At 49.9% G+C, this 13,014-nt stretch overlaps 1 protein-coding gene across 5 annotated transcripts in view; it reads right to left on the bottom strand.

Annotated features, from left to right (window-relative positions):
• The window catches only part of Cip4 (formin-binding protein 1-like Cip4), a 318,199-nt gene that overhangs the window by 48,060 nt on the left and 257,125 nt on the right, over positions 1 to 13,014 (bottom strand). For all 5 annotated transcript variants that reach the window (XM_065445621.2, XM_065445619.2, XM_065445617.2 and 2 more), the window contains exon 2: positions 5,508 to 5,623. In XM_065445621.2, the coding sequence (XP_065301693.1) occupies positions 5,508 to 5,623 (116 nt within the window). The remainder of the gene's footprint in view (positions 1 to 5,507; positions 5,624 to 13,014) is intronic.

Genomic DNA, 13,014 nt, shown 5'->3' on the forward strand with positions numbered 1-13,014 from the left:
GAGCGCAGAAGCGTTGCTAAGAAAGGAGACGTGGACAGGAAAAAAGCGTCTTTCCTGTCCACGTCTTTTTTTCGCTACGCTTCTGAGCTCCCCTTTGCATAAATCATGTCAAACCAACTAGCCCAACAGCTTACTATCCTTCGCTAATGCTTCACCGCGTAACATTCTTAGCTGACTTTCGGGCACCAGTATTATGAAACGCGCTGTGCATTCCGAGCTTCGGAATTAAGCGCGAGGATTACGAAGGCGGAGTCGGTGCCATTGCTGACAACGGATAAGTCTTTCAATGAAAAATACGGCACCGAACGGCAAGAAGCTTAATAGCGAACATCGAAGCAGCTAGGCCAAGCTAGTGTTCCTATAATATTGGCTTTGCCGCGGTGGTGGTTACTGCTACCAGCGCATTTGCATGCGAGAGCACCGGTTCGAGGCGGCGAGATAATCAACATGGCGGCGGTGGAGGCTTTGATCGATGCCGTTCCAGATCACGGCAAAAAGTCCGGAAAAGAAGACGGCGAAGGGTTCTTGGGTCTGAAATTTTAGACGCTTTTATACATTGACTATGGGTACGTGGTGGTGCCGCGAAGTCATCCGAATTATCGGGCACGCCTGAAAAATTGGGCGTCAGGAAAATAGGTCGTTTACTGTACACTGGCAACTCCTCCAGCCAACGCGGCGTCAAAGACCATTCGTTATGATTCTTCTGTCATTCGAGCCAGCATTAGCGCGGCCGCTTTTGTTGCCTTTCAATAAAATTAGTTAATTTTCCCTGATAGAAGCACAAATTCCCAGAATTTTCCTTGAGTACTTCCTGACTATTTATAATACGCGTGAATTCCCGGTTGTCCCGGTTGGTAGACATCCTGTGCAGAACATGAATGTGCAGACGTTGGTTGTGTTACCGAATATAGGTGCTTTATTACGAGCTGCAGACGGATCGCAAGGGCCGTAAGCCTCGGATCCGACAGCCAGCGAGCTAGGCCTATACCGTTTCCCAGCGATCACCAGCAACCCGTGCTGGCTCATTTGCTACCGTGGGCGTCGATGAGCGGAAGATGTGGACAGAGTTTGTGCGCGCCACTGGACGCTTAGAAAGGACCCCGTTCAAGAACAGTAAGATTTGCTCGCTTCATTTCGAGCGTACCTGATGAAAACAAAACCCGCTGAGCTTCGCGCAGTCCGATTACCTTCCACCAAGACTATTGGCGGCGAGGAGTTACGGAGTCGCCCTCTATCGGAAACGCCTCGCTGGCGTAGTATGAGGGATCACGTGGCGCGCTCCTCATAGCTTTTGCTGTCAGGGCTCACTGAAAACCCCACGCGCGAGATCTCCCAAACATTTCTGTAAGTACTTTCGAAACGAGAGAAGTTTCTTACTGTCTAAATAACAATCTTGGGTAAACTGAAAGCACACAATCGTTTACAGCCGCTATCTCTTTACCAAATACGTACAGTGAACGCCACTGCACGCGGTCGCCGCGATGGAGTCTCCCGAACCGGCTTCTTGCGTGAAAGGTAGGTAAACGCTGAGAGCAAACTATGTGAAACATGTTCTTATAGTGTTTTTAGAACTAAATGGAGTGTAATAGAATGAAGCCTCAATGCAGCGATCGCGCAGATTCGCAGCGACCGACTGCGCGCCTGCATGCTTGTCCGCGCAGTTTCGCTTTCTCCGCGCGCGCGTTTTGGCACTGTGCCATGAGCTTTAGGCCGCAGAATATGAGCATTTGACAGTATACAAGCAACCATGCGTGAGCGCCATCAGAGCTGTTCAAAAATAATTTCATTGTAGAGACTTCGACGCCTACGGGGACTGTGATGTGAGGTCGCGACGATTCAATCTTTTTTCTCTTCTAAATTCTTTGACCTTTCAATAATATTTCTCGAGTTGCGTCGCACTATGTTTATCGGCGTTCTCAGCGTGCGATTTCCCACTGCTCCTTTTTTGTAATCAAGTGCATTAATTCATAACACAAACATGACCATATGCCATGCTTTCTTTAAATGTGCTTCTTACCGCTGCCTTGCCACTCCACTGATCTTGCCAGTATCTATAGTAACGACAAGTTCATAAACCAAACCGTCATGACATTAGTCGGGCAGCGGACTCGGGCGAGCATCTCAGTGCGCGTTTTCAGAACATCGCAGACCGGGCGCCGTAGCAGAAATCTTCGTCGCGTCTGTGCTTGCTGCATACCCGAGTTGTAGCTGATGACTGTTTGCCGGTTTTATGTTTCGCGAGCCAAGCTTCACACAGCTTCTTGTCCTGCGGCTACGTGTGAATAAGGCTGACGTCGGCCTCCGTTACGTGCGTCCAGCCCTGCGGCACCGAGCAGTAGCCTACCATGCTGCGCGCCTTCAAAGGCAGCCACTACCTATTGTAGTGCTATCAAGCGTTGTAAAGGAGACACTCGAAGCGGGAAAATTTCGCCACTAAATGAAAACCACAGCGTACGAAGGAATTTAAACTCGTTTTCAGCTCGCTTCGGCGCGCCCGAAGCAGACGACGCGGCCGCTATGTCCACGTGATCCCTCCTAGCACGTCACGCCGACGGTGGCGCCAGCTTTTCCAGTGGTGGAGCTCGAGGCCAATACGCACCCCCAAGTCTGGTGCTGTGCCGACTATTTACCCCGCCTTGTGTTCTGCTCCGGTATGTGCTTCATTCACAAAGCGTCCTCGACGAATGGTTCCTACTACATGCAGCGGTGCGTACACATACTGAAAGCTGTCGCTGGCCGCACTTTCCGAGTCGTTGCTTTGTAGGGGATCGAATGGAAAGTGGTCGGCCACGTCTAATACGTCGGCGACTCCCACCTGCAGGAAATCATCGCAGGTGCACGACAACGTTGGCGAGGACATCGCAGAAGGATATCCAATCCATCGCAAAGCATATGCAGGCGTAGCAGACTAACTAGCATCAGCGCGCACGTAACAATTTTGTGCGATCACGGGTCCAGCGGTGTTTACAAGCCTCCTGTCCCCTCTCGTTGCTCTCTGAAACCGAAACATTAACTGGTGGCTGCAAACAAGATTCCAAAAGTACGCGTCACGCTCTGAAGCAAATCAGATTTCCTGCCGTGATTACTGGGTCATTAGCTAGTTATTACAGCAGAAAAAAAAGAAAAACAAGCTCGAAAATTTTTGTGTTCGTACTCCTTTAACCAAGCGAGTGGATGGTGCAATGAATCCACACATATTTCAAACTCGCGAATTATCTTGGGCACAGCCAGGGGTGCACACAGGCGGCCAGACGAGTATATTCGTGCGTGACATTTAAAGGGACACTAAAGGAGAATACTAAGTCAAGCTAAAGTGATAGATTAATGCTCGAGAATCTCTAAGGCGTCAATATTATTGCGAACAGAGCCTTAATAATCGAGAAATCGAGGTAAATGCAGGACATGATGAGATACTCCTCCAGGACATTCAAGCACTTGCCCGATGGCGAAAACACTCCTGAGTTAAATTCTCTCACTGGTACTCAACTACTCGTTGAAAAAAAAACATCCTCATGTTGTATTATAAGATTAAATAAAATGCTACTTGTCCAGTTCCATTTCATGTTTACAAAAAGAGGACTCATTGAAATTTCCGTTGACAACGATGCGGGTGGTCGAAAGGTTTCGTGCTCCTCGACTCAGCACCGCCCACGCTTTCGCGTTTCAATACTTTCTTGACCGCGTATGCTGTGCTGGTCTTGCTGGCCCGCGAAACTCGCGTAAACTGTAAGTAGCAGAAAATTAAACTTCCATGTGATGTCGCGGGATGCCCGAACGGTCGACGCCACTTGACCGAAAAGCCGCTGCATCGGCGAATCCGCCACTCTGTCTTAGCTCGGTACCACCGTCTGTCGGGCGACGTTTTACTCACCGACGGCAGCAAAGGGCGGTGATGGCGTATGCAACGTCACCACTCGCCGGTTGGGTGGCGGGAGATTTGAATTTCAAGAAAGGTAGTCACACCCTTCAGTTACAGTTTTATCGTAAACGAAGTATTTTCTTGGCACGAGACAAGCGTTGCGAGGTTCCTGGAATGGTATTTAAACAGTCCACGGCGACTTTTTAGTCTCCCTTTAAACGGTTAAGCAAAAAGGACCACAAATGTCTCATAATATTGCTACCACTACACCTTTCTGTGCCCTTGAGCAGCATAAGCCTAGCGATGTTTCGGACACGAGCCGTACGCGCTGCCGCATACAAGGTGGCCATGAACAAAGTTAGCGCCATATCGACTAGGCACCGAAACCGCAACTTCGGTTGCCGATGAAACGGCGCTGGTTAGGCCTATCGGCTTAAGAGCGGCCGGCGAAGTAGCTGGTGAGAAAACGTCACCATCGGGGACCGAGCGCGAGAAAAAAATTAAAAATTAAATTATGGGGTTTTACGTGCCAAAACCGCTTTCCGATTATGAGGCACGCCGAAGTGGAGGACTCCGGAAATTTCGACCACCTGGGGTTCTTTAACGTGCACCTAAATCTAAGTACACGGGTGTTTTCGCATTTCGCCCCCATCAAAATGCGGCCGCCGTGGCCGGGATCCGATCCCGTGACCTCGTGCTAAGCAGCCCAACACCATAGCCACTGAGCAACCACGGCGGGTGAGCGCGAGATAAGACGCACGGACTAGTCAGACGTAGAAGCGAGGTACGGATCCACATGCAGTCACTTCCGTGTGCGAAAAAGGTTGTCGGTGGCAGGAGCTTGGCCGGACCCGCCAGTCGATAAGCCGAAGCATAAATAGCCCGCGAAAACGCCGATCGCGTGGTTGCGCCTCAGCGGTGATGCAGTGCGCGCGTGCGTAATTTATCGTTGTTCCCGTGTCTCGTATCGGCAGGCAAGATGCCGAAGGGAGATCAAAATATCCAGGAGACCCATTGGTGTCTCGTCGCGGGGCACCCCATTTGCATTGCTTTCCCATTATTTTTCTTTCTGCCGATGTCTGCGTGTATGCTTATAACGAATACCGGATATAAATATTGTATCTTCGTGGACGACGCGACTTCGTTATAGCGACCGGACTCTCCAATCAGCAAGTAAGACCGCAGTAGAACGACAGGATCTATATACATCCCCATCGGCTCATGGGTTGTATCGCAAACTACCCAGTTATGTACAAATGTGCTGCCAATGCACGCTCAGTTGCAATAATAGTAAGTAATAAGATCCTGCTCAGAAAGGGTCCACGAAAAAAAGAAAGAAAAAGCCAAGGCGGCCAATTTTACGGCGCAGCTAGGTTGTCAGTGCTCGGAGTTTCATATGTCCAATAAATATGAAACGACTTTAGGAGATTTATTTGTATTACTACTAAGATTGTCTTTGTGTGATTGATGTAGAGCGCAATTTATTGTACCCGGGTTCGTTATAATCGGGTTTGAGTGCTGACGCGCAGAGGCGCGGGGCGGCATATGTGTGCGAGCGATTTACCGGAAAGTGACATGTCAACGAGTCGAAGACCCCAAGATGTGGCAGACAGAGAAGGATAAAGATGAGGAGGGGAAGCCAACCCACCTGAGTCGCGCAGCATAGTCCGTCTCGATTGTAGAACGGTCCTTGATGAATTGACTAAAATTCTCTAGAAACTGCAGGCCCTGATGAGTGTGCTGGGATATCTTGTCATATTGATCCTGAAACGAGAAGCAGAACACAGGGTGTCACTCGTAAGAAGCATGTGAGCAAACGTTTGATGTACTGAAACGGTAATTATCACAAAATGCTGTCATGGGAAATGCAAGCACTTAAGCATTTTAATCTCAGCTATGCCAACGTGAATCCCAACGAGAAGATAAACAAAAGGCAGAACTAATACCATAAATCACAGTACCAGCAACACACTGCGTACTTTATGTGGATTTGATGCCGCAGATGCCTGGTTCTCTGAAATTTTGCATATTATCACACACTGGGCCTCTTCGATTTTCGGAGTTCTGGCAGCCCGCTGGCAGCCAGATGGCAACCAACTGGTTCCGGTGCTGATAGGAAATCACGTGGGCTGGGATCCCAAGACAACCCGAACCTGCCAAAGTTTGCGAAATTGAACGCCGGGACAGCTGGCAGAATATAAACGTGCTACCAACATGGCAGCGAGGCCGGCGCGCGCTGTTCGGAATGGCCGTACGGGGTGACAACGTGCCAGCTATTTCAACCCGCTGCACGTGTTCCAATCCAACCGGCACGGGGCGCACTTCAGAGAACTGCGGATAACGGGCAGTCACGTGGCGCGGGGTGAGCTCAGGGGAGTTCTCGAGGGGAGGTAATTGGCGGAACCTCCCCGTGAGCTTTTCGAGACACCAGACAATGTGTCACCCGGCCGCGCCACCCGGAACGGAGCTGAGTTCTACGAAGCCCCTCTGACATCGGCTCCGGACCTTTACACCAGTGTGTGTGTGCGGCACGTGTATGTTAGCCCTCGTCCTCCTCCAAAAGTGCGGGTCATCTTGAATGACGTCGAACTATGACGTCGAGCGGAGAGCTTATGCGATTGTCGGCTGCTAGGGTGTGCTCGTTGTCGTGCTCGAGATGTACTAGTGAGCTGGGTGGCCGTAAGCGTTTTGCTGTGTGCGTCGTCTTGCGTGCTACATTTCGGAGTCACGCTAGACTGTCGATGTATGTCTTGTCTAAGATGTAAACAATGTAAATAAATCCTGTTCACCGAGTTCCTCTCTACGACCGTCAACTCCTTCAAATGGTGGCAGCGGCGAGATCGTACGACGACTCCTACATCTGGTTGACAGCCGAGGGATCGTCCGACAACTCTGACAGCGCTCGGCGTAGTCGGCCCATTTATGCGTTGCCAGCTTGAAAATAAATAGTTGCATTCAGGGATACGATCACTTTCGCGCGACTCCCCACAGGACGCGCACTGGGCCAACCTCACCTTGTGCAGCGCAACAGATGGCCTCCGACGCATCCGTTGACAAGACGCGAAATCATGCGTAAGTGATGGTATTCTCGAAAGCGATAACTCCAGGATGCCTGCTCGCAGCGATCACGTCGGCGACATTGATGAGTTGGCGGTCGTTGTGTCATCACTTCAAGAGGCATGAAAAAGCAGGATATCGGGTACGTGTCATACGCACGCATAAAATTTTGTGCTGACCTGCTTCGGCTTCGATTTTAGAAAGTTTGTCATGGCTGATGGTGCTCCTCATTTTGACCCTAAGGAGCTGGGGACGCGGCTGGCGCATGAAAATGCACGCCGCCTGTGACCAGCGAAACGTTTCACACGAAAAACATTGGACGCTATCATGAGAGCAATAAGCCAATGTAAGTGTGACTAATGTACGTGTGCCTACTACTCAACCAGTTCATTCTTACATCAACGGCCTGCAGTTCGGACACTTATCAGTGTAGAACTGCCACCTAAGCATACGACGAAGAGACGGAGCGAACACGGGCTAGCAGCTGCAACGCCTTCGCTAAGTGCAGAAAAAAGAGATCTCCGCATACATACGCGAGATATGTGAAAAGGAACACGAACAGAGAAAGACGAACCGAAAACGTAGCGCAATATGTGTGAACGAGCGTGTAGGACTTGCGTGGAACACGATGCAGATAACATGCACGCATGAGAGCGCGGCGCGCTGATCCCCACCGCGAGGAAGCGTTCAGGGGACACACACACGTACACACACAAAAGCTTCAAACGGTTAACCACTGCTCGTATCACACCGCTTCGCAATGCATCCTTACTGCAAGTTTGATGGCGCATATCTCGAAAATGGTGTCACAGAATTATTTTCAAGTGGATATGCCGCGCTGTCTCACCAGCTACAATTTGTCGATTGCTATATGTATTATAGCGTATTTGAAGTAGTAGCTTAGCGCGAATAAAACCACGGAAACAAGAAAGACGGACAAGGACAAGCGCTGTTAGATAGGGGACCCTTTCCTGAGCCCCCTTGGAGTTCAGGAGACCGCATCGAATTGCGCCACATCTAATTAAGGAGCACAAAAGCACATTTACCCCGTTCCCGAAGCGCGGCAGGTGCAAACGAGTTGGCGTCCCCCACCTCGTGCGCCGCAGGTGGAGCTATTCACTGCTTGACTCTTCCCGAAAGTGTAGCGGGAGCCTGGCACGGTTCCAGGTAACGCAGGTCCCGAGCAAAGCTGCTTTGCAGCACTAAAACGTCGCCCCCCATCCGCCTATTGTGACGGCGCTTGCAAGCCGGGAAGGCAATACCGCAGAGAGAAGCAAGCCCTCGGACAATTGACCACTTGCAGAAGTACGACTGCGCATGCGCCAAAACCGGCCGCGGGGCGGCGCTTCGTGAGCGCCATCTCCGTGGTTGGAAAGCAAACTGCGCAGCTCGGGCGTGACATGCCGGCCAACTGAGTCGCTTTCGGCTGCACGAGGTATTATTATGGAAATAGAAATAGTAATTTCTTCAGATTTCCGCCCGCGAAGGTTAATGTGGAGAAGTTTGTGGACGGCAGCGGTGAAGCGGTCGAACCCGGACGGCACGCCGTGGCAGCTAACAGTGCATTCTAGGATCTGTGGCTTATGCAGGCGACTTCTATTCCCTTGTCATCTCCTGCCAGTTCTGCAACGCTGAACAGAAGGCCAGCGACGTGCTGGCAGGGCTTGCTGAGGCTGTAAAATATAAAGAATGCAGTTTTCCTTCGCGCTCGTCAATGAGTGACCCTGATTATATGCGAGTACGATTAAGCAATTTGTGTAAAACGGCGCAAACAGATGCGGCCAGTGTGAGTCTCCGCACGTCTTCTTTTTTTCCGTAGTACATGTCAGTTGTGTTGCGCTCTCTTCCACCATGACTTCGAACCAATTCGTCAAACTATCTGCCTTGATGAGTATTCGCGAGTAAGCGAGAGCTTACTGGCCTGCGGACGCACGCGCTGCCCATATTTAAGCTAATATAACGTATAATAAAATAGGTTGGCGTAAGCTTTGATGCCTTAGCGCTCGCAAAAACAGACTGAATAACCTACTGCGTACATATAGCGCATGCGACATTTGGGATACGGCTTCGTAAACCACAATCATGCAACACAGCAGTTTGGCGAAACAGCACGAGATGAATATCAAATTTGCAAGCTAGAACGTGTACATATATTGTTCCATGCAACAACTAAGAGTTCGGGGAATGCGAAACGCATAAAGCACACATCCGGCCAGACATTCACAGTGCTCTCCGGCAATGTCGCCAATGGCTTTTGTGAACTATGCTGTAACCCCGTAGATGCCCGACTTCATGGATGGCGTGTACGTAGCTCCTATGAGGCCAAGTGGAGGGTCCACGGTGTTTACGTTAAGTTTTATGTGCTTAACCTAACCCTCTTTTTTTTTAAAGCCCATCGGCGGTGTGCCTGACAAACGGACGAAGTGTTGGCATGAAGATAACCCCACGCATTGTCGCTCGTTATGCAGCCCTCTGAGAAGTAAGTTGTCCGTCCTATTTGCAAAAACGGCAAGAGAATGAAGTCCTCTTCAATCATATTTAAGGCAGGTCATATATGGCAACTACCAAAGAACGTCGACGCTTTCACAAAACGTGAAAGAAGCTCTGCAAACACAACGTCGCCACTCGATGCCGCCGTACCAAAGCAAGGCTGGAGCCGGGGTGTTTTCCAACCAAGCGGCGAGGCGCAAGCTTCCTGTTTTTCGCGCTAGGTGGCGCTCCGACTTCTGCAAGTGGTCAATTGGGGCCCAAGGAGCGACCCTCGTCGCCGGGTGTGACACAATCGCACGGGCGCCTACCATTGGCCGAAAATGGCGTCACCTGAGCAGGCTCGCCGATTGGCCGAACGTGACGTGACTTCGAGACACCGAAGGGGTTAAAAGCCAGAGACGGGGAGCAGCAAAAGAGCATTCCTTCATTCATCTCTTTCGAGCTTCTTGCCTACGGGCTTCTTACGGGCCGCAGCTGCTGCCGGCCCGTAATGACTTTATGACTTAATTTCTTTGTACTCTCACTGTAAATAATGTAAATAAACCTCAAGTTTTCATGCCGACGTCCTCCTCAACCTCGGCCAACTCCCACACCCAACGGCAAGGTCCAAATATCTGGGGGACAGCAATTGAGATTGTCCTCAAGATCGAACAGCGCTAAGCTACTACTTCAAATATGGACGACCAACTAGCCCAACAGTCACCTCTTCTAGTATTGTAACGTCATTGGTAAAAAGCTTAATTGGTGGCTTTTTCTTAATTTGTTAATTAGGCATTTTAATTTCTCGCGCAAGTCATGTCCGCCTCTTTGAGGGGACCAGCTCAGGGACTAGAATTGTGCTATTTCCCATAGACAATTTTCACGAATTGCCGTCTTCGCGACCTGGTGTGTGTGTGTGTGTGGGCTCATGAGCAGGGTGTCCCAAATATCACCCACCAAGACAAAAATACGCTCAGGCCACCTAGCTGGACAGAACCACAGTACTGTTTGCCGTCGCTTGGAAATACTAAAACTGTTCTTTGCATTCAGCCCAATTACATAATACTTGTTAATTAACCAACTTCTCAAATATTATAGTTAGATTAGAAGTGAAAATGAGAAACTTGTAGAGCGACATGAAAAATTCCCGATACAACTTTCTGTCGCTCAATATGTGCTACATTAGTTTTTTCCGAGCATGAAAGAAGCCCCGCGAATACACGAAAAGTACCTCGAGCGGCCATGCCGGCAGTCCAAGTACCCAATTAAAGGTGGACTCTACTGGGATTCATCGAATGTCGTCTATCGTTTGGAATGCGGAGCATGCAAGATCCAATACGTAGGGTATACGGACACCCCCTTTAGAATTCGGTTCAACAATCAACGTTCACATGTGCAGTCATTCCCCGGCCTTCCCCTTTCTGAAAATATTACGTGAAAAAGTCACAGTTTTGGCAGTATCAAAGTTAAATTATTGAAGGGCAATTTTCGCACTATATACCGGATAACGCGAACACGAATCTTATTTCATCTACAAATTTAGCAACATGAAACTTGAATAAATGAACGCTCCCGTACCCTCTCGGCATTAAGTACCTTAGAAGGCGAATGCACCACTGTCTAAATATTTCCCGCAGCCTTCCATTTTCGATAAAAAATCCTGTTCCCCGGATATTTTTTTTCCTACGACCAACTACCCTACATTCCAACTTTGATATATCTCCAATTGGCTTACGTATACACGCCACGCTATGGGGCTCCGCCCGTTGTCCGCACTCTGCACAGCGTGACAGGTCAGCATGCAGAGACAAATGCTACCGACGACCTTACTATATGGCGACTTGCCCGCTCACCTAGTGGTTTCAATGCTGTTAATGTTTTTATTTCATACACTTTTTCTCCTCTTTAACTGCAGCTGAGCTGGAGGCGCCCCTGCTTGCAGAGTTGTGGCGCACGTGCCTTGAACAACGATTTCACTTACGTCGGCGCGTCACTCCCTTGGTTCCCAACCCTTTCTCCTGGCTACGGGAACAAAGCCCATTAGGGTGACGCGAACAAACGCGCAGCGTACCGCGGCATCAACTGGAGCCGGTGTCAAGAATGGCGAGCTGCGAAACAAGATTGCCACACAGTTACGACAGGGCGACACGACGCGCACCTCTCCCTCTCCGTCGCTGCAGCTGGGAGGCGTTCAAAGAAGCGACCTTTGCGCTGGAATCCGCCGCCTTCCTCCAGTAAACTGTTCTGCAGAGCAGCGGCGCGTTGGTGATGAGTAAACCAACAGTCGCCGCGTCGTAGGACCGGCGGATCGAGTGTATAAAAACTGTGGTTGTGCGCATGCTGGACACACTTCTCTTGAGCAGTCATGTTAGACGGAGTCACTTCTCTCATGCAGTCCTGTTGGACTAATACTCTTTTTCTCAAGCAGTCATGTTAGACTGATTTAATTTCTGTAAATAAACCCCCGTTCTCGATGAGAAGCAGTTCTTCACTTCATCAACGATCTCAGCGTAAATAAGTTGGACGACGGCATGGGCCAGCTACCTCCGAATTCATGCCGTACTCCAATCTTGGCAAAGGACCACGGACGATGGGATTGAGCCCCCAATCCTGACACCATATCCTTCGTTCTCGATGAGAAGCAGTCCTTCCCTTCAACAACGTCCTCAGCGTGGATAAGTTGAACGACGGCATGGGCCAGCTACGATCTATTTTATGCCCGACTCCAAACATTACAATTGTTAAAAATTCCTTTTGTCCGCTGGCGGTGCAACATCCAGGAGTTAATTAGGAGCACCTGGATGGAGCGTTGTATTGTGCTACTTCATGGACAGCCACCACGTGCACTCGCAGCGAGATATCCAAATACGCGGTTAATGTAAACGCGCAGCGCCTTTTCAGTGCTGTATATGCAAGAAAAACGAAAATGAGAAGACGCGTCACATAGGTTCGCATCAGGTGATTCTACGCGAGTGCTGTGATTCGCGCCATTTATTGGCGCCCGCGACAGATGAGAACGCGAATGACCGAACACAATGAGAGATATTTCAAATACGTTCCAATTTACCATCAACTAACTTTACCGCAACCTCAAGTAGACTGTATAATTAACGCCCACACATGGACAAGAAAGCGGGACTATCCTAATTGACGCTATCAGCGCACAGAAGCCGCGGCTCCCGTTCTTTTTTTTTTTTAAGTTTAAGATCATGGTGAATGTCTGGCTAATACTTGTGCTTCGTCTTTTTTTATTATCTTTAATGGGTTCGGGTTCCTTCGTCTTGCGACAACGGAAAACGCTGCAGGAAAATCGCGTCAGCAGCAAGTTCCGAGGTTGCCGGTGTTAGATATGGAGCTGTTTCCTGCGATTACTTCGAGTTCCCCAGACCACATCGGATGGCAGCACAGCTAATTGAGGAATGCAGAAGCAGGAAAGTGCATTCCAGAGAAGCGGCCGAGCAAACAAGTTGAAGGCAACAAGTTCACGTGCCAACAAGTTCGTGCGTCGCCGGGATTAGAAGGGGGCCTCGTACAATGGAGCTCAATCGTCCCCCTTCGGCTTTGAAGAAGGCATCTGCTACCGCTGCGGAGCCGAGCCACCGGGTGCAGGTGGGCCCTTGTGCAATGAA

The sequence above is a fragment of the Dermacentor albipictus genome, unplaced genomic scaffold (genome assembly GCF_038994185.2).
Source record: "Dermacentor albipictus isolate Rhodes 1998 colony unplaced genomic scaffold, USDA_Dalb.pri_finalv2 scaffold_13, whole genome shotgun sequence".
In the NCBI taxonomy this organism is placed as follows: domain Eukaryota; kingdom Metazoa; phylum Arthropoda; class Arachnida; order Ixodida; family Ixodidae; genus Dermacentor; species Dermacentor albipictus.